Source organism: Furipterus horrens, unplaced genomic scaffold (assembly GCF_987537825.1).
Source record: "Furipterus horrens unplaced genomic scaffold, mFurHor1.1.pri manual_scaffold_11, whole genome shotgun sequence".
Lineage (NCBI taxonomy): Eukaryota > Metazoa > Chordata > Mammalia > Chiroptera > Furipteridae > Furipterus > Furipterus horrens.
Window position 1 is genome coordinate 98435041 of NW_028327181.1, and position 18931 is coordinate 98453971.

Consider the following 18931-nt stretch of genomic DNA (forward strand, 5'->3'; position numbering starts at 1 on the left):
TCGGGTCCCGCGCACCTGAACTGGTCAGAAGCATTCTGACCTCCCCTGTGATTCTCTGGCCCAGGGCCAAGCAGCAATGGTCACAGAAAGAGCAGTTAGGCTGGAAGCGGGGTACGGCTGGGTGACCGATGGCCGCTGCTGAGAAGTTCAGGAGTGGAGTCGGGATCAGTGAGCCCCACCCGCATAGGACAAGAGTGAACAGCTGAGCTCCGTGCAGACTGACGCTGGGGTGCACGCGGGGGGTCAGTTTATTTCACACGGGTTGCTCGCAGGCTAACAGAAGGGAGAGCTCGGGGGGCCTGGGGTCCTCCAGGCTTAGGACGGAGCCAACCTCCCTGCCCCTCTTTCCGGACACCCTGTCCTGGGCCCTGCGGTTACAGGTTACAGCCGGGGCTGCCCGCCGTGGGGTGCGGCCTCGCCGGGGGCGGGGTCAGACGTGCAGGCCACCCACATCCAGAGCCCCAGGAAGACGAGCTGGCTGCACAGCACCGCTCCCACGTAGACCGGGAAGAAGGCCCGGTCGGTGGCCTCAGCCCAGCTCCGCCGCGGCCCTGTCACTGTCACCGGCCCGGCTCGGGTGGCTCCTGCCGGGGGAGGCGGGAGAAGGAGCTGTGCCTCAGGGCTCGCCGCCCCCTCCCAGAGCAGCAGGGAGCCGGGGGACTGGCAGGGACTGGCAGCCGTGCTTCTCCCTCCCATGGACGCACGGCCCGGGAGGGTGGGCCTGGCCCATTCCGGGCCATCTTGAGTTGAAGAAGGACCCTCTTGGAGAGGCCCCACAAGGCACCGGGCTGTCTCGGGGAGCTTGCAGTCACCCAGGCCTCCAGGGGAGCTGACCTGCTCCCTGCCGCAGACCTGCTGCTTCCGCCTACCTTCAGGGTTAGGCCCCACGTTCTCGGGGCCGTGCTGTTCCCCTCCTGGGGCTGGGCTGGGCCTGTTCTGGGCCCCGAGGTGCTCCCGGGCCAGCAGCCCTGCCAGCAGGACCGTCTCTGTGGTGCTGATGAAGAGCAGCAGCAGCAGGACAGTGAAGTAGTAAACTGGGGAGGGGGGCAGAGGTCAGGGGCCAGGCCTGTGCCCTCAGTGCCCAGGAAACTGGTCCAAGCGGGAGGCGGGCCGCGTCGGGGCGCAGGGCTTACTGAGCAGCGGGTTGCAGGAGGAGGAGCTGGGCAGGGCCTGCACCAGGGAGGAGTGAAAGACGAGGTAGCCCAGCAGCAGGGTCACCTTGTAGGCAGTGCGCTCCGCGGCCTGGAGGGGCAGCAGCCCCCCGCACACGTCGGCCAACAGCAGCGCCTCCCCAGGCACCAGCAGAGCGATGACGGCCTTCAGTGCTGTGTTCTGGAGGCGCAACTGGGAGGAGGAGAGCTGGGGCTTTCCGGGGGGCCGTGCGGGGGGTGGGGAGTACAAAGGCGATGTCGTGCCTCCGGCTCTGCACCTCTGGTGCCCCTGCACCCCTCGGTCAGCCACCTCTTGACTCACCGTCACCCGGAAGCAGGGCACCAGCTGCTGGCGTGGGGCCTCGGTTTTCACATCCCGAACCACGTACTCCCTCTTGACGCTCACAATCTCGTTCACCACATGGGCCTGGAACTCCAGCTCCTTCCCTGGGAGGGAGGGGGTGAGGTTGGTGAACTCAAGATACCCGGCACCGAAACCTCTCTCGGGGGTGGGGGCAGGGACAGGCTGATGCCCAGGGACAATGGAGACTTGTGATGGCTGTGGGGAGCAGACTTGGAGAGGAAGCTGGCCCGTGCAAGGGCTTTCCGAACCTGAATTTGCGCACCCCCCAAATTTTCTCCAGTTAGAGGAAGGGCCTCTACAGATTCATAGGTGAATTCTCATTGTACAAATCAATGCACTTTGTGCCCCTTCACGGAGCGGTGGCGGTGGTCGCAGACTCATCTGCCAGTGTATCTCACGTCTGAAATATCAGGACTTGGGGGGCAGGGGCTGTGCTCCCCGGAGGGGAGGGGAGGGACAGAAGGGGAAGACGTCTCTGCTGAGCTGGACATCGCCTGATGGTGCTCCGGGGTGTTTACTGGGTGGCTACACCTCCGAATGTTTTCAGGGATGAGGCCGCAGTGGCCTGAGCTGGCACCAGTGCCCTGACCACTGCAGTGTGGCCCTGGCCGTTGGGGGCAGTTGCTCCGCAGTAGCTGGCGGGGAGGAGGAAAGACTGAAGGGGGGGCTATGCCGGAGTGGGGAAAGCTGGGAGACAGACTGCTGTTTGAACGAGGGAGAAGCATGTTCTGCCGCCGGGTTTATTCCACCCCCCTAAGCCCAGGGTTAGACTGGTGTGGACATGTGGCCACCACTGCGTCAGACCTGCGCTGGGGGCCAGGGCTTCCCCTCCCTCCCCGACCCCCCAGCTCCCATCCAGTCGGCACCGGTGTGGCTGAGAGCATAGAAGCTGAGGGTGCAGTCGCTCTGGTCCCTGGGGAAGTGGAGGAGCTCAAAGTCGCAGCTGGTCTCCGTGGTGAGAGCCAGGTAGAGCTCAACATGGCCATCTTGGTCCACTTGGGCCCGTGGGCTCTGATCCTGCCAGTCCACCCAGAGCCTGCGGGGAAAGGCACCACAGCCAGAGGCCCGGCCCCGTCTCTGAAGGGGTGGCTGGGGACTCTTAGACATGGGCCCAGCTGCCCTCCCCAGCTGTCAGGGTTCCAAAGGGGGCGGGACCACGGGGCAATGGAGATGTGCCAGTGGTCCGAGAGGGCATGCACTTCGAGGGTCACCAGGCTGTGGGTGGGGAAGACAGGGACGTGCGTGGTGGTTCCTGGGACTAGACTAACTCCTGCCTCACTTACGCCTCCTGGATTGTGAGTCCCGGTGTCCACAGTGAGTCCCAGGGCAGCGTAAGAACGTGCCGTGGGTGCACACTCATGTTCCAGGCCAGGCGAGTGTCCACCCAGGACTAGGGACACAAGGGCACCACTAAGGCTCTGGGTCTTCCTATCCACACGCCTCTCAGCTTGGCAGGTTCACGAAGACCGGCACTTCCGAGCTGGACTCGGAGCGGGTCCTCCTGCCCCGCCTCCACCCTGTGCACACGCCCCTCCCCCATGGGCCCTCACCAGCCGAAGCAGCAGCTTGGTGGACACTGTGTACCGAAGGATGTCCTGGGGAAGAGGGGCAGCACGTCATCTGGGGCTGGCTGCTACATGGTGACCGCAGCAGCCTGGGGACAGTCCTGCCCCCGCCCCCAGCTCAGCCCTTGCCACCCACCCCCAGCCGGAGGAGCCTGAGGACGCTTACCACATTAAACACATTTGTCACAAACACCTGCACATCCATGAGCAGGGGCGCACTCCCGTTGTCGGGGATCTGGGTGACTTCCTGAACTCCCAGGAGCGAGTTGCGGTTGAAGGATGGCCAGGCTGAGGGATGGAGGTCGATGTCACCCATGTACCCTGAGGCCCAAATCCCAAAGCTCATGACCTCACACCATCCCCCTACCAACTGCTGGTGTGCAGAAGCTGCAGCCCCGGGCCAACGGCCGCGTGGTGCCAAGTCTGAGCAGGGCGAGATGGAGCAGGAGCCACAGGGTCATCGTCAGCAGCGGCACAGAGGGCTGGATGCAGCAGCGGTGCCCAGGCTACAGCCTCTACTTGGGTCACTTGTCTCGGGGACTGAGCAGTTGGTTGAGGCACCTGCTCTGGGCAGTAACCCTGGAGCCCTGGACTTGGCTTCCCCCACCCCACACTGGGTTCCACAAACACCCGAAGACAAAGCCCAGGACCAAGCCCAGCCCGCCTCGCACCTGCTCAGGCTTTCCTGTCCTGCTCCATTTCCACCACCTGGAACTGGTTGCCACGTTCAAGGCCAGCCAAGTGGGCCAGGCAAGTACCGAACAGCCCCTCCTTCCCTGACTCAGCCCTTCCAATCTGGGCAGATGCCAGTGGCCTCCCTTGTGTTTCCACAGTGGGCACCTGCCTGGTCCAAGGGCCCTGCACTCAGCGGTGTGAGGTGGCCACACCCTTGAGAGCTTTCCCGTCTCTTCTTAAACACTGAACCCATTTCATGTAAAATACTTGGGCTCAAGGACTCCAGGAGTGGGGTGAACTCGGCATCAGGTAGAGGCTAGCTCGTGAGCAAAGCCCCCGGGCGTCCTGTCCCCGCGCGGATTCTCAGCCTGCCCCAGCCCAGCAGTGACTTAAAACCGTGGCTGTGCCCCCTGGAACGGGACCAGCGGGGGTGCGGGCGCAACTTTTCTGGCCAGAAGGAGAAAACCGAGGGAGCATTTGGAGACCTGATCCCAGAGCGCTGCAGCAATGGAAGGAGACCTGCTAGGGCTGCCGAGGCTCGAAAGGGCCCCAGGGAACTGGGAACAGGTGGCAGGGACGCTACTAGGACACACAGTGTCTGTGTCCGTCATCGACCGACTTTATCAAGTGCACGTAAACACCCTGCCTGCCTGCGTCACGCATTGGCTACGGCTGCTTTGCCGATCTGTGTGCCCCTGGCGTCTTCAGGTGGCCACCGGCAAAGGGCCTTTGCCCCTCACGCTCTCCCCAGCCTCATTAATTTAGGAACTTATACACAGACGTTGGACTCGGCTGTCTTTGGTGCAGATCGCCCTCATTCCCTTTAACTCAGGAAAGAACCTGCACCCAGTCAGCCAAACCTCCCATGTGGAGTCCCAGAGGCTTCTTACCACAGAGCCTCGTGAGATGGGTGGGGACAGAGCATCACTGCGCTGAAATGGTATGCGCTTTTTATTGTAGTAAAAGACGGAACTCCATCCACGATTCCCCAACCTCTGACTCTAATCCTTTAACATCCAAGCGTACTTCCTCAGTGCGCTTAAGTCACATTAACTGTCAAGACGCAGTTTCGGACCTTTTGGTTCGCCCAGGAGGGGCCCTGGACTCTCTGGGAGGCCAGACCGCTGGGAGGCTCCGGCTCAGTGCTGGAGGGCATGGCCGCCTCGCTCAGGTGCGTCAAGTCGGTTGACTCGCGCTCCCGCACGCTGCCGCTACGGGTGCTCTGCGCAGTGATGCACACGCGCCCCGAGGTCCGGGGAGGGGCGGGACGCAGCAGACCCTTGCAGATCTTGCGGAAGCCCTTGCGGAAGTGCCTGGAGACCAGCGCGTAGACGATGGGGTTGACGCAGGAGTTAGCGTAGGAGACCAAGTGCGAGAGAATGCGCAGCGCATAAGTGGCGCGCGTAAGTGGAAAGCGCCCGAACCACACACAGAGGATGAGCGCGTGGTGAGGCATCCAACAGAGGCAGAAGAGTGTTGCCACGATGATGATCATGCGCGTCACCTTGCGCTTGGCGCGCTGCGCGCCTGAGCCGGTGGACACCGGGTCGACCGCGCACCAAAGGTAGCGCAGAGTGTGCGCGTAGGTCAGGCCGAGCACCAGCACAGGCAGCAGGTAGCTGATAACAAAGGTGCAGAGGTCCATGGCGCGGCGTCGGGGCGCACTCCACGCCGGGTGGCACACGGTCAGGTTGGCCAGCCTCGACTGGCGATAGTAACTCAAGTAGGGCCCAGAGAAGAGCAGCGACAGCCCCCAGATGAGCCCGATAGCCGCCAGCGCGTTGCGAGGCGTACGCAGGTCTCGGGAGTGCAGCGGGTAGCGAATAGCCAGATACCTGCGGGTCAGACCAGAAAGGGAGACGTCGGCTGAGCCGGCGGTTTCGCGGGTGCGGGCCCGGACCCTTGTACCTCGAGCCCCATACTCGCTCTCAAGGAAGGTCCTCAGCGAATGGTCATGCCCCGTACCCGGAGGGCGACCCAGTGCATCCCACTCAGCTGCGTCTAGATGTGGGGCGAGACCCAGTAGCAGGAAAGGTGCGCGTGTAGGCCACTCATCTGCTCTTCCTGGGACTATGACCACAGTCAAACTCCACCCGGGAGGGCACCCCGAAGGCTGAACCGGCTTTGGGGTTCTGAGAGGCGGTGATTACCCACCAGTGACGGTGCCCAGAGACGTAGGACCCAGGCGCCTTGAGGCTCTAGCAGGCAGCCTGGAGACAGGTCAGGCAAGGTACCGCGAGGAAACTCCTTTAGAGAAGCCGACGCTCTGTGGGTCCCACCAGCACTCCTGGGACCCACGCACTCTGCGCTCAGTGGAACTGGGAGGTGTAAGCGGAATGCGGCCTCACCTCGCTGCTTTTCCAGGGGAAGTGGGGAGCGCGTTGAGGCAATGAGGGCGGCGGGATACCATAGTCAAACCCGGATTTCCTCCCCAAGAATCATCCAGGTGTCCTTCCAAGCTCCAGCTTGCGGGGTGGGTGAGCTCGGGCTTGTTCTTGTCCCTGCCCTTGACCCGGGCCTGGGGGCGGGGTGCAGAAGGGGCGGGACCCAGCTAGGGGCCCTTGGGCGTGCTCGCTCAGACTTTGGCATGGGCTCCCTCAAAGGACCCAAATTCCGCGGTCCGTTCCAGAGTCGAGTGCGCCGGGCAAAGCGTCGCTTCAAGGCTAGCGAGGTGGAGGCGCCTGAGTTTGACGCCATGAGACCGCTGGCTTCGCGCCCACACTTACTGGACGGGCGATGCTGAGCAGGTCACTTAGGAACTCAGTCTTGTCTGTAAATTGGGCGCAGTAATCCCGCCCATCCCAGCCTCCCAGGGACATTGCTCCTCCAGCCAGACCAAGCATGAGGGGAACGCCTGTACCCAGAAACACTGTGCTTTGTCTGGTGCCTGCAGCACGGGAGAGCTGACGTCTCCAGCCCGCAGCCCCAAAGACGCAACTAACAGAGGCACGCCGAGGTCCCCCGTTCTTGCTCCTCTTTCTCCAACACGCAGCCTTGTCTTTTACACTCTCCCGGTCCCCCTGCCATCTTAGAGTCCTTTTCTACTCCCTGCCCGTCTTTCCTTGACCCTTGAGTCCAGCCCCAGCCTGGGTGACGGACCCCTGGGCTGCCAGGGGGCTTGCTTACCTGTCCAGGGAGACGGCGGCCAGCGTGAAGCTGCTGGCATGCATGGTGAGGAAGATGAAGAAGTGCACGGCCTTGCAGAGCAGCGAGCCGAACACCCAGCCGTCCAGGGTGTAGATGGTGGCCTGGAAGGGTACACAGCACAAGATGAAACACAGGTCGGCCACGCCCAGGTTGAGGATGAACAGGTTGGTGGTGGTGACAGCCTGGCCCCTGCGCAGCAGCACCGCCAGCACCAGTACGTTGCCCACGGTGCCCACGAGAAAGATGAGCGCGAACAGTATGGGCACGATGACCACCTCGGGCTGCCAGCTGCCCTCGCCGCCCGTCTCGCTCCCGTCCTCGGCCCCAGGGCCACCCGAGCCATTCATGGTGCCGCCGAACTGGAGGGTACCCGGCTTCTCCTGCAGCCCTCGGGGTCTTGTGGTGCGCGCAGCTCCGGCGGCCCAGCCGCTACAGAACCCAGCGCGACTCCGCAGAGCTCCGGGCGGAGTAAGCTTCGCCCGGGCAGGCGCCGGAGACGAGGATGCACAGGAATCAAGGGGAGGAGCGAGCAGCCTTGCGGGTGGGATGGTCCCCCGAGGCGGTTGGCCGCGCTGGGGGAGGAAGGGCTGTCGAGTGGCTCTGGCGGGTCCACGCTGAGATACAGGCAGCCCACCCCGCTGGCGCTGGCGCAGGGCCCTCTGGTGTCGTCGGCGCTCTCCAGTCCTGGGTCCCCGCTGTGCCAGGCTAAGCGGCAAACTGATGTCCCTGGCACTCGCTGGAGTGGTGGAGGGGCCGATCGCAGGGACCTACGTGTGAGCCGCGCTGCGGGGAGCGCTCTCCTGGGACCCCGCGCGCCTTGGCGCTTCCCTGCAGCCTGGGGGGGCGCCGGACCTCTCCGCGCTGACCGGGGGGCGTCCTAGAAAGATTTCCTGGCGGGTGCTAAGAGGTGGTGGTGGAGAGGTGACACGGGGAGGAGGCAGATGCGGGGAGGAGTTCGGGTTTTCCAGAATTGGCGAGTGGGACGGCCCTGCCCTGTATTGCACTCCTCTTCCCATTTGTGATTCCCAGGAGGGCAACGCCTCTCAGAAGGGCCGAGGCCGCGGGAGCTCCGGTGGGGACAAAGGAACTTGGTCAGCTTCATTTCCTTCTCTCCTCCACTGACCGTTTCTCCCTCCAATTCAAGCCAGTCGATAGCATTCATTGAGCATCTCCTGTGTGCCAGGCTCTGTCGTTGGTGTTGCGCCTCAATTTCCTCAGCTGTAACCTGGGGTAATAACATCTTCTCAGGGGGCTCTGGGGCAGAGGAGGGAAATGTGTCTGAGCCTCCTGACGCCATTTAGTCGAATCTGAACGGTCAAATTCCTCTCGCTCTCCTTATCCTAGTCTAGTGATGTTCAACCTTCCTCATTTCGTGGCACACAGAAACGAATTGCTAAAATTCTGCCGCACACCAAAAAATATGTTTTGCTGATGTGACAAAAAATAATGTAGATACAATTTTGATTCATCCACACCAGATGGCCCTTGTCATGTTGGCTGTTGTCATTTTTTTATGTGACAGTCTAAGGGAATAGATGTCAGGACCCTAAATATTCAGGTTTTCCATGTTTAAAAAATTCTTACAGCCTAGCACGCCTCTCGCAGCACATGGGTTGAAAATCGCTGTCCTAGTCAGATCTCCAAAGAGGGAAAACTTTAATACAAAGTAACAGAGTTCCGTGTGCCACCAGCATTTCCCTAGGTGGCCAGGAAGGTGTTTAGGTGGCAATAACATGTCAATATTTGTTTTCAGTTTTGACGTATTCGTCATCAAGCATTTGTGGCATGGACTCATGACTGTTTCTGTAGACTTTAAACCCCCCAGTTCACTGAGTATAAAAATCTCCACCTTCTGCCTCTGTGGCTTGATCTCTGCTACTCCTTTTCCTGCCTTGTTCTGTGGCTTCCGGTCAAGACCATTCTTTTTCCTCTTCTCCCAGGATCTCAGCCTCAGGAGCCCAGCTACCTGCTCCTGTGGATAGGGTAACCTTATTCACACCCCTGCCCTGCCTGCCTTTTCCTTGAATAGGAAGGTAGTAACAATTCATGTTTATGAGATGCTTGCCCATTTGTTTATTCAGTAAGTATTTATTAAGCACCTACTCCTTTTCAGGCACTGTTCTGGGTCCTTGGGATCTACCAGTGAGCTCTACGAAGACCAAGGCCCTCCACGAGCTCACTTTCTCGCAGCGGAGACACACAGTAAACATAACTCAAGTAAGTTATTAATCTGGACAACGGTAATGGTGATGGTGCAGTTTAAAATCGGGTGGCAGGCAGACCTCACTAGGAAGGTGACATCTGAGCAAAGACTGGAAGGAGGCGAGGGTGCTAGGTTAGCAGGTATCTAGACAATAGAGAGGACAGCCAGTGCCAGCCCTGCAGCAGGCTTGTGCCCGGGTCTCTAAGCAAGGAGGCTGGCTGGCAGAACAGGAGGTGGGAGGGATAGCATGCGGGGCTTTTTCTATCGCAAAAACCGTGGCTCTAGTCTGAGTAAAGTGAGGAGGCACTGCAGAGTTTTGACTAAAGGGCTAACGCAATCTGGCTGACTTCAAAAAAACTTTATTGGAATATATTTCACATACCATGCGATTTATCCATTTAAAGTCTTTATTTGGTTTTTAGTACATTCAGAGTTGTACAACCATCAGCACAATCAATTTTTGGACATTTTCATTCCTCCCCAAAGAAACGTCTGCCCTTTAGCCATGGGCCTCCCATCTCCACCCCACTCAGCGCTAGGCAACCACAACTTCCTGTCCCTATAGATTTACCTGTTTACATTTCATATAAGGCTATGATATGTAGCCTTTCATGTGGCTCCTTTTGGTTAGTATAATATTTTAAAAACATCTAGGTTGTAGAATGTATCAGTACTTCATTGATTTTTTTCAAGTATTCGTTGCTTTTAATGACAAAATAATATTCCATTGTATGGACATACCACATTCTATTGATTCATTCATCGATGGACATTCGGGAGACTTACTTCTTAAAGATTTGTTCTTAATTGCAGTTAAACACATAAAACATATAATTTACCATCTTAAACATTCTTAAGTGTACAGTTTAGTGGCGTTAAGTATCTTCACATTGTTGGGCAGCCAATCTCCAGAACTTTTTAATCTCGTAAAACTGAAACTCTATACCTGTCAGACAATAACTGCGTTTCCTCTGCCCCCAGCCGCTGGCAAGCGCCATCCTGTCTATGAAGCTGACCACACTAGATACTTCACTGAAGTGGAATCACACACATCTGTCTTTTGTAACTGGCTGACGTGGCACAGTATTTTCCAGCTGCATCCATGTTGTAGCATGTGTCTGAATTCCTTTCCTTTTTAAGGAGGAGTTGAATGGATATACCGCCTTTTGTTTACCCTCAAGGGCCCCTGGGGGGCTTCCCTCTGTCGGCTGCTGTGACCCTGAGTGCACAGATGCCCCGACCCAGGAAACGTGACACTGGCTTCCACGGTGGCCGCACCGTTCTGCATTCCCAGCAGACGCGCGCCTGGGGCCCCACTTCCCCGCGTCCTCACCAATGCAGCATTTTGTTAAGAAAGTAACCGTCCTACTGGGTGTGTGAGGTGACACATCGTTGTGGTTTTGATGTGCATGTCGCTACTGATGAGGGGTGTTGAGCAGAGACTCGCTTTAAAATGCACCAGTTCGTTCATTCTTCATAACCACCGTCTGAATCAGATCTCCCCATCTCACGGATGAGGAAACAGGCATCTGCTAACCAGTAACAGCCGGCACCTCCTCTGGCTCTCGCTTTCTCAGGCTGTCCCCTCGCCCGCAGGGTGCTTCCTTCCGGTGCCTGGGCACCCCGTCCCGAGCCCCGGGCTCCAAAATCCAAAGCCCTTAACCACGCGCCCCCGGCCTCTGGGCGCGGGTCGTGAGCGGGGTCCTCCGTGCGCGGATGCAGGAGGAGCGGGGTTCCAGCCGTCTCCCGGTCCTTCGCCTTCGGTGGACAAGAGGCGCGATTGCCCCGGAAAGGACCTCAACGGCCCCGATCCGTGCCCCGCCCGGGGGGCCCGCGAAGGCGAGCCCGCGCGCAGGCGCACTCCGACAAGTGGGCGCTGCCTGCGGGCAGGGCCGCGGGCGGCGGAGTCCGCCGCTATCCCGGCAGCCCGTCCGGGCAGGCGCCGCTCTCTCCCGCCGCGATCGTCACGCCTCCTCTATCCCGTCCTGCTCTGCGGCGCTGGGCAAGATGGCTGCGGAGAAGCAGGTTCCCGGCGGCGGCGGCGGCGGCGGCAGCGGCGGCGGCGGCGGGCGCGGCGCCGGGGGAGAGGAAAACAAGGAGAACGAACGGCCCTCAGCCGGCTCGAAGGCGAACCAAGAGTTCGGGGACAGCCTGAGCCTGGAGAGTATCCTCGAGCGGTCGGGCCTACCGTGGAATGCCTACGTGTCGGTCTGGCGGGCCGGGGGCGGCGGGGGCGGCGGGTCCCGCAGGGCCGGGGCAGCGGCTGCCCCGCTCTCACCCGCCGACAGAGCTCCGGGGTCTGTGCTGGGGGCGGCCTGTCCCCGCACCTGCAGGCCGGGGGGCGTGCTTTTCCCCCGGGCGGCACGGGACGCTGGGCGGCTTTCTGCAGCTGCCGCGCGGTCGCCGGGCTGGTGGGCTCGTGGCGGCAGCGACGCTCTGGCCAAGCCGGGGAGCTGCTGCCCCGGCCCCTTCGGCCGCCGCCCTGGGGCGAGGGGGCTGCGGTCCTGGCGTCCGGGCTCGGTCCGCGCGGCCGGCAGCCGTCGGGGAAGGGGCGGTGAAGACGACGGCGCGGTGCTGGGGGAGCGCGGGCGCAGGTCGGCGGCGCGGAGGGAGGGCTGTGGCCCGCGTGAGACGCGCACCGTCGTCGCTTTCAGGGGCGCTTGTGTAGTTTCCTTAGGCCCGTGGGCGTCGGGCCGCGTAGAGTCGTTCAGGCGACCTGGAGGGGCCGATGCCCGGTAGCGTCGGCGGGGCTTCCTGAGACGGAAGAGCGGGCGGAGGAGGTGCCGCCGGGCTCTGGAGGGGACACAGGTGACCTGGCGTCGGAATGCGGCCGAGTCTCGGGGGCTCGGAGTTTCACTGTCCGAGCGGGCGGCACCGCCCCCCGAGTGGCCGCGGACCTTGGATCCCCGGGTCCCGTCCCGTTGCCGAGACCGTCCTGTCAGCTCGCGGCGCTTAAGACGCCCCGGTAACGGGGCGCCGGGGAAACGGGGGGAAAGTTAGGGTTGCAGGTGAGGCCGTCGGACTGTCCACCGTTCGGTGCGTGGTCTTAAACTGTGAGAGGGTTCTTAAGAGGGAGAGTTTGGGGAGGGTTTTTTCTTTAAAAGAAAACATCTGTCTGCGAGCTGCGGCCTCATTCGGTTGGCGCGCGGCAGCCGCAGGCCCACGCGGCATCCCAGCTGTTGAGAACGTCCGAGTTGGCAGGGCCGGGAGGTTGTACAAACGGGGAAATCCACGTCACCTGCAGCCTGGTCTGCTGCAGCGAGTGGGTGACTGGGGCCGGGTGGAAGCCCACGGGGCCCGCCCCCATTGCAGCCGCACTTTGAAACCGGCCGCTTTAGTTAAGGGCTAGCAAGGCCCCCCTTTTTCAGCCTGAAAGTGTTCAGTGGTCACGGAGAAGCCCGTCAACGTAGCCCCGGCCTGTGGCGACGGAGCCGTCGAAAATGATGACAGGCGGGTTCACGGGTTCCTGTGCTGTGGTTTGATACAAATACGGACCCGCGGGACCGACGGAGGCATGGTTTGATGTATCTGGGTTCTTGCCATTGGAAGCCTTTTCTTAACCTGGGCTCAAGTTCTTCAGATCATCAAGGAATCCCAGCAGCAGCACGGTTTACGGCACGGAGATTTTCAGAGGTACAGGTGAGTGTCACGTGCGAGATGCGCAAGTCACTGTGGCATCTTCAAACCTAGTGGCCTTTCTTAATAGCCTGCTTCCTCTGCAGTCACCGGAGAGTGTACCTAGATAGTCTGGCCCTGAATTTATATTGAGTCCTCAAAAGGGACTTAATTTTCAAATTTAAAGTTTTATGATGAATAAAAGGGTCCAGCCTTTATCCAATTTGCCTCACAATATTGCAGGTACATTGGAAGCTTCTGCTAAAGTTAATAAGCAGTTAATGGTAATCATCGCTTTTAACTTAACCATATTGTTTAGTCTTGGTTAAATGCAAAGCTTTATAGTATTTTATTTTCTAACTTTTTTTTAAAAGGTTTTATTTATTTTTAAAGAGAGGAGAAGGGAGGGAGAACAGGAGTGAAACACCGATCCAACCAGGGATTGATTGCCAACCAGGGACCTGGCCCGCAGCCCAGGCACGTGCCCTGACCAGGAACCGAACCAGTCACCTTTCAGTCCGCAGGCCAGCGCTCAGTCCACTGAGCCACACCAGCCGGGGCCGAAACTTCATAGTATTTTAAACATATAAGGGGAATTTACATCATCATCATTTATTGGTAAACTTTTATAACAGCCTTTAAGTTGGAAAACATTTAATACGAGTCTAAAAATATAATAGATGCCTAATGTGTAATGCAGTTCAATACTTGGAAAGCAGAGATATCCAGCTGTTTCTATATTGCAGATACTATAGGCTTTGGCTACCTGGCTTTTAAAGGTACCACTGAAACACTGCGCATGTCAGAGTCTAAGGCATCAGCCATACGGTGAAGGGTCACGGCGCTGGGCAGAGTGAGCGAGGTCGGGGAGTGGTGGGAGAGGCGGCGGAAGAGGTGGCGGACCGGCGTTCGTGGGGCCCTGCAGGCCAGGGCAGCTCGGCCAGGTGTGGGGAGAAGCCACTGGAGAGTCGGGCGGGAGTCTCCAGACTTGCTTCGTTTTTAGTTATTAAGGACATGAGCCTGTCACACATTCATTGCCCTGACAAACATCCTGCCCTTTTCAATGCGTCTGTTCCCTCTCTTTAAAAAGAACAAAACATTTTATTGAAGGATTTTTTAAACCATTCTATTGCAGTACGATTTGTATACAAAGAAGTGCACAGGAATTGATAAATTTTTTACAGCTTATAACCAGCACCCAGATTAAGAGACCGAACATTACCAGCATCCCCGAAGTCCTAATCACAGACCCTTCCTCCCCAAGGGTCACTGAGCACAGCGATCACTTCCTGCACCTTAGGTTAGGTTTGCTTATTTTTGAAACATAGCTACGTAGCACCGCATAGTTCTTGTGAGAGCCTCCTTCCCTTCCCCATTGCTGTGCGACTCTTCATGTTGCCGTGCGCGGGTGTCACTCTTACTGTCGTTGCCCTGTGGGGCTCTGCCACGTGACTGTGCCCCTGGCGCCCGCCGTACGGTCGCGGGGTGTTTGGCCAGTTCCTGTCTGGGCTGTTTGAAACAGTGCTGCCATAAACGTCCTTGTGATACGTCTGCTGCCAGTGCGATACTGTTGGGTGCCTGCCTTCAGCCGTAGGAGCATGTTGCCAAACCATTTTCCAAAATCACTGTTCCAGCTTTTCCACGTCCTTGCCAGCGTTTGGTATAGTCTGTGTTGCTTTTTTTTTTTTCTTTTTTGAATTATTTTAAAGCAAATTCTAGACATCATACCACTTCACCCATCAGTACTTCAGTTTGTATCCAACAAATAAGGCTTTAAAAATAACATAACCTAGTCCTGGCTGGTGTGGCTCAGTGGACTGAGCGCCGGCCTGTGAACCAAAGGGTCGCTGGTTCGATTCCCAGTCAGGGCACATGCCTGGGTTGTGCGCCAGGTCCCCAGTTGGGGGTGTGCGAGAGGCAACTGATGGGGGTGTGCGAGAGGCAACTGATTGATGGATCTCTCACACATCGATGTTTCTCTCCCTCCCTTCCTTACCCTCTCTCTAAAAATCAATAAATAAAATATTTTTTAAAAAAGTAACCTAAATACTGTTATCCCATCTAACTAAATTAGCAGTAATTCCTTAATATTATCATATAAAATAATGTAAAGAATATAAAAATGCTGTCTTTATTCAGTTTTTCTTGATTTTCTTCAATAATATTTAATTTTTTTAAATCTAAAATCTCATACTTTCAGAAAATTAGCAGGCACTCTACAACCAACATTTTTTTCCTGAACTATTGCAAGTAGATTGCCTGTCTGATGCCCGGTGCCCGTGAGCATTTTAATGTGTATTTCCACAAACAGGAATGTTCTCCTACCTGACTGCTGTAATCAAATGCAGGAAACTAATAACAGATGGTTAGTGTCTAACCCTCAGACCCCATTCAGAATTCCCTAACTGTCCTGGTAATTTCCTTTATAGCAAAGGAGTCCAGTTCAGAACGGTTGCATGTAGTTTTTATGTTTCTTTTATCTTCACTCTAGCAGTTTCTTTGATTTTTCGAAGTCTTGATGCTTTATTATTTATTTATTCTTTCTTTCTTTTTATCCTCACCTGAGGACACTTTTTTCCCATTGCTTTTAGAGAGAGAGAAACATTGATGTGAGAGGGAAGCATCGATTGGTTACTTTCCATATGTGCCCGGACCAGGGATCAGGAACCCGTAACCTAGGTACGTGCCCTGACCGGGAACTGAACCCGCAACCCTTTGGTAACGGGACGATGCTTCAACCAACTGAGCCACACCGGCCAGGGCAAGGTCTTGATGCTTTTGAAGATTACAGGCCAGTTGTTTTGTAGAACGTCATTCACTTTGAGTTTATTTGATGTGATGTCTTCTGTTGATGAGATCCAAGTTATATACCTTTTTCAGGAACGTCACAGAAGTGATGCTGTGTTTTTACCCATCCAGTGGCGCGCACTTTTAATTTGTCCCACCACCGAGGTTCACTTTGATCACTTGATGAAGGTGGCGTTGGCCAGGCTTCCCCATTGGCAAGTGACTTCTTTTCCCTTTGTCCTTCCTAAGTGTTCTGTAAGGTAATCTTTTGAAACTGTAGAGTTCGTTCCTTCATCAAATTTTGAACCTATTGATATGACTCATAGTTTCCTATTTCATTCTGAGTTGTAATCTGATACCATCACATACGTTTTGATGTTCTGATTATTCACCTAGATTTGGCCAGTGAGGCCCTTGATGTTGGCCACCGTGTCCTTTGACATGTTCTCGTCTTTCTTTAAGTTGGGCATATTGAAGTATTATTCATGTATATTAAAATTCATTGTTTTCAGGTGTACAGTTTGAGGAGTTTTGACAAACATGTATAGTTAGATAACCACTATAAAATCGAGAAGTAGAACATTTTCATCATCTCAAAAAGCTCCCCTGTAGTCAGTCCCCTCCCACCCACCCCCACCCCCCGGGCTCCTGTCAGTCACTGTTCTGGTTACTGTCTTCATAGCCTTGTTTTCCCAGAACGGCATGTTGGTGGTCCTGCTGCACCCCGCCTTTCTGTCTAGAGTCCTTCCCTCCCCGCACCGCTCAGCGGGGTTCCATTGCAGGGATGAGCAACGGTCTGCCCCTCTGTTCTCCAGGTGGTTGGATGCTGGTTGATTCCAATTTCCGGATTATTTCTAGTTACTCATTTTATTCAGTATTGCATTTTAATTGGGGTTTGGGTGGTGAACTATACATGACATTAAAATGACATTAGTGTGTACCTTTATATCTTTAAATACATAAACACATTAGTGTGTGTGTGCCTGCCAAATGGTATTTTTGGTTTTCTAGTTTTTTTCTATGCACTTTTTCATCACTTGCCCATATTGTTTATACAACTTTGTATCCCACTTTTCTTGCCTATAAAAGTATTCCCCACACACGGTTCTTATTAGTTGCACTGGTACCAACACACAGGCACACCACAGCTTACTTACCTTTCCCCCAGGTTGATTATGTCTACGATGGCCAGTTTTGTAGGTTTAAAATTTTTGTTCCTTGAATCTCTGTTCATACCTTTTTACATTTCTGATTGTTTCTTGAATATCAGATAGTATAGAAATTGGCTGGTTGGTTCAGGAAGTGTGAATATTGGATTGGTAACTGTCTCCATATCGCCATATGTTTCTTACTGATTTGTATTTCTCCCCATAATGTCTGACTGTTCCATTTGATGTTTATGTAAAAGGGTAAGTGATAATTAAAGCAAAAATTATGAATTGAAGGAAAAGATTAATTCATAGATTCAGCCAAACTATTATTTTTCTTTTAATAACTTATACCCTGGTAGCTTTAAGACTTAAGATGCTAAAGTATTATTTAAATATTATTCTGTATTCTAAATTATATGCTATATTATGTGGTTAAGATTGGTAAAACTTCGTATTTTTACACTAGTTAAGATACTTTTACTGAACATGTAAATGTTAGGCACTATGCTAAGAAATTTGAAAATAAAGTCATCTTTGCACTAAAGGAGTTTATATTAGACAGACATGCGAGAACATTATTACAACGCTCTGTGCTGTCACAGACACGAGAATAACGATCTGCATTAGAGCGAGGGGGGCCTGGCCTGGTAGGTGTGTCCCCCCCACCCACCCCCCGCCCCCCGTTCTCTCAGAGCCCGTCACATGTCCGCGGCAGTGAAGCCCGAACAAGAAGAGGGCGATTACGTGTGTCCTCTGCAATTTAATTGGACATCTGCCTTGCTTTTTAATTTTGTTGTTTCTTTAATTTTATTTATTGATTTTAGTGAGAGAAGGGGGAGAGAAACACTGATATGTTGTTCCACTTACTGATGCATTCATTGATTGGTTCTGGTATGTGCCCTGACCGGGGATCGAACCCACAACCTTTGCTTATCAGGGTGATGCTCCAACCAGCTGAGCCCCCCAGCCAGGGCCTGCCTTGTTTCTTGGTGACTGTTCTGAGTGGGCCTCCCTGGCTAGAGTATGGTTCTTTGGGAGTGGGCTCTGTGTCCTCTGCCTTCACGCTTTCTGTGACGCCCGTCAGGCAGCCCTGCGTGTGTTAGCTCAGTGACTGTTTGCAAGATGCGGTGTGGTACCTACAAAAATTACAGGAAGGACGCATTAAACCTTGGGCCTTACCTCAGTATAGAATCCACTGTTGAAGGTACTGTCAGCTTGGCTGAGTTTTTTGTTTAATACGGTGTTAACTCTAATATTCCTTCAGTAAACTTGACATTACTTTCTTGGCCTTGTTGGAGAACTGCTGGATGATTTTGTTTGTGGTTTCTTACAGGGGCTACTGTTCCCGTAGACAAAGACGTCTCCGGAAAACGCTCAACTTCAAGATGGGGAACAGACACAAATTCACAGGGAAAAAAGTGACGGAAGATCTTCTCACTGATAACAGGTATTGACTGCTTGGTGCTAAATGAATCGTTCCTTTATTGAACAATTACAGTGCGCCAGATGCTTTAAATACCTCACGCGCTTTTTTAGCAGCTCTGTGAAGTGGGCATTTTTACTGTTGCTCTTTTCTAATAAGATGAGAAAACTGAGGCTCAAAGAGGTTCACGAACGTGTTCGAGAGCTGTGGTGGGATGGTAGATATTAGAGTCAGTGGTTGAAGTGTAGCCAGCTCCTGGGCGATCAGCATGCACCAGTGAGACCTGCTGTGCGAGCGGCCCCTGCCCGCTGTTGGCTGCAGGAGTCCTCTGTCCGGCGACGTGCACTGAGGCCCTCGGGTCAGTTCCTCAGCTCCGGCCTGTGGGCCGAACTGGCCCTCCTGCCCCCGTCTTGTAAATAAAGTTGTGTTGGAACACCGCCCCACCGCTGGTTTAGTAGCGTTTACAGCCACTTTGTGCTGCAATAACAGTGTTTGTGAGGGAGACCACGTGGCCTCCAGAGGCTGCAATACCTGCAGTTGGGCCTAGTATGTGGCCAGGACTGAGCTGGATGCCGTCCGAGGTGTGGAAGAGTCCAGGAGGCGGCGTTCTTGAACCTCGTTGACTGTGGTCGTGTTGAGAGCGGTTGGGCACGTACAAAGCAGGAAGCACTGCAGGAGAGCAAAAATGCCACGTTGCGTGTCGCTGACTCTTAAGGCTTTTGAAGTCTGGGAGGGAGAAATTAGCTTGATGGTTCTTCAGAGGGAGCCAGGAGGCCTGCACGGCGGAGGCCGGACCGTGGGGGACGTGTGAGAGGAGAGAGAGCTGTGTGTCAGAAGCATCACGCCGGGG

The 18931-nt window shown here is 55.5% G+C and overlaps 3 protein-coding genes across 5 annotated transcripts in view; 1 reads left to right on the forward strand and 2 right to left on the reverse strand.

The window, feature by feature from the left end:
- Positions 1–58: 58 nt before the first annotated feature.
- On the reverse strand, positions 59–3654 carry ZACN (zinc activated ion channel). 2 transcript variants are annotated; one of them, XM_090257241.1, is made up of 8 exons: positions 3448–3654; positions 3247–3368; positions 3066–3110; positions 2799–2905; positions 2382–2551; positions 1474–1598; positions 1134–1344; positions 59–1034 (listed from the first exon to the last, which is right to left on the reverse strand). In XM_090257241.1, exons 1-8 carry the CDS (start codon positions 3539–3541, stop codon positions 382–384), a joined length of 1527 nt encoding a protein of 508 aa, XP_090113367.1. In that variant the 5' UTR covers positions 3542–3654; the 3' UTR covers positions 59–381. The 2 variants fall into 2 exon arrangements, with proteins under 2 accessions (XP_090113367.1, XP_090113366.1); XM_090257240.1 differs by having other exon boundaries at positions 1134–1598.
- A 997-nt stretch (positions 3655–4651) lies between these two features.
- GALR2 (galanin receptor 2) lies at positions 4652–7468 on the reverse strand. Its single transcript, XM_090291653.1, has 2 exons — positions 6882–7468; positions 4652–5590 (listed from the first exon to the last, which is right to left on the reverse strand). Exons 1-2 carry the CDS (start codon positions 7247–7249, stop codon positions 4795–4797), a joined length of 1164 nt encoding a protein of 387 aa, XP_090147779.1. The 5' UTR covers positions 7250–7468; the 3' UTR covers positions 4652–4794.
- A 3633-nt stretch (positions 7469–11101) lies between these two features.
- SRP68 (signal recognition particle 68) overlaps positions 11102–18931 on the forward strand; it is a 28301-nt gene continuing 20471 nt past the window's right edge. Inside the window, exons 1-3 of one of the 2 annotated variants that reach the window (XM_090257872.1) lie at positions 11102–11269; positions 12678–12744; positions 17992–18105. In XM_090257872.1, the coding sequence (XP_090113998.1) occupies positions 11113–11269; positions 12678–12744; positions 17992–18105 (338 nt within the window). In that variant the 5' untranslated portion in view covers positions 11102–11112. Of the gene's footprint in view, positions 11270–12677; positions 12745–15325; positions 15400–17991; positions 18106–18931 lie in introns of those variants that run through there. The other variant, XM_090257871.1, reaches the window with a different exon arrangement.